The sequence below is a fragment of the Trichophyton rubrum genome (assembly GCF_000151425.1).
Source record: "Trichophyton rubrum CBS 118892 genomic scaffold supercont2.3, whole genome shotgun sequence".
In the NCBI taxonomy this organism is placed as follows: Eukaryota; Fungi; Ascomycota; class Eurotiomycetes; order Onygenales; family Arthrodermataceae; genus Trichophyton; species Trichophyton rubrum.
The window spans coordinates 2,293,987-2,295,249 of record NW_003456426.1 but is presented as its reverse complement, the minus strand read 5'-3'; the positions used below and the strand labels follow the sequence as shown (position 1 = coordinate 2,295,249).

At 51.5% G+C, this 1,263-nt stretch overlaps 1 protein-coding gene across 1 annotated transcript; it reads left to right on the top strand.

Annotated features, from left to right (window-relative positions):
• Window positions 1-98: 98 nt before the first annotated feature.
• On the top strand, window positions 99-1,242 carry TERG_03607 (uncharacterized protein; the record flags this gene model as incomplete). Its single annotated transcript, XM_003236516.1, has 2 exons — window positions 99-143; window positions 241-1,242. 2 exons carry the CDS (start codon window positions 99-101, stop codon window positions 1,240-1,242), a joined length of 1,047 nt encoding a protein of 348 aa, XP_003236564.1.
• Window positions 1,243-1,263: the final 21 nt, after the last annotated feature.

Sequence of the window (1,263 nt, the reverse complement as noted above, 5' to 3'; positions counted from 1 at the left end):
GTAGCTTGTGCAACCATAGCAGGGGATGGACCATGCTCGACAATGGGGGAAGAGAGATACATATATCATTGACAAAGCTGTCGTCTTTTTTCAAAAATATGTTGAGCTCCGTCTTCCGGGCTGGTGTTGTCACACTGCTTCTCGTGTGCGATGAGTTGTTTCGCATGCACCTCTTTCTTCCCTTTCTTCTTTCTCAAGGCGACACAGGAACCGAAAGCTAACTGCGCGCCCAATATCTAGCAAGACGCCTTGTCTCTCAATGCCGAGGGGGAAACCATCAAATCAGCGAATGGCCAGGAGACCTTCCATATCAGCCATCCAATGCGGGTCTTTGACGATGGCTATTATAAGTATATGACGCTCATGTATAAGCATCTCGGCATCAAGTGTGATCCTCTCAAGTTCCTCTTCAGCTACTCCTTCATACCCAAGGCAATCCCGAGTCCGGAGACCCAATCGGACCAGGCCCAGGAGGAACTCGCTCAGCCCAAAGTAACATTCCTCTATTCTTCAAACAACCACCGTCTCCCTCCTCTTCGTCCTGGTGGGCAGGGCTTCCTCTCGTGGCTCTGGGAGCTCATCTATGTTGCTTTCTTCTTCGGTTGGTTTTGTCTCGCCTGTTTCTGGATAGATGCCCGCAAGGATGATCAACTCGAGACCTTGGAGGAATACTTCAACCGTGTCCGTCTCCCACGGCACTTTGTGTATCGGTATATCCTGCCTCCGTTCGCTACTTTGTCAACATGCAATCATGCTGAAATGCTCAGCTTTCCGGCCCATGACATAGTACAGTACGTTCGGCGCACATATAGAGCACCGCACTACCTCGTCCGTGAAGGAACGCAGATAGTCGAAGATACCCTCTCGAAGGGCCTGAACATCCGTCTTGGAGCCCGAGTCACCTCCGTCCGTCCAACCGGCTCTTCGGTCATGGTATGCTGGGAATCAACATCCTCTGCCTCCGAGCTCGCCGGTGAAAAGATACCGCCCATGTCCAGCTGCCAGAGAAAATTCGACCGTGTCATCCTGGCCGTGCCGCCAAATATCGTGGGAGCCATCTTTGAACCGCTCCGAGAAGAAACGTCTTTCTTGCCCACGAGATCGGTCGAATCCCTAATCCATACAGATGCTTCCACCTTGCCAATCATCTATTCAGAGCCCGTCAAGGCTCAACAACGTCCAAGGAAGAAGTGGAATGGGGCCATTTCCGCTCCACGGTCGATCAACGGAGTCGATACATGACATCTTTCGTCATACATAATA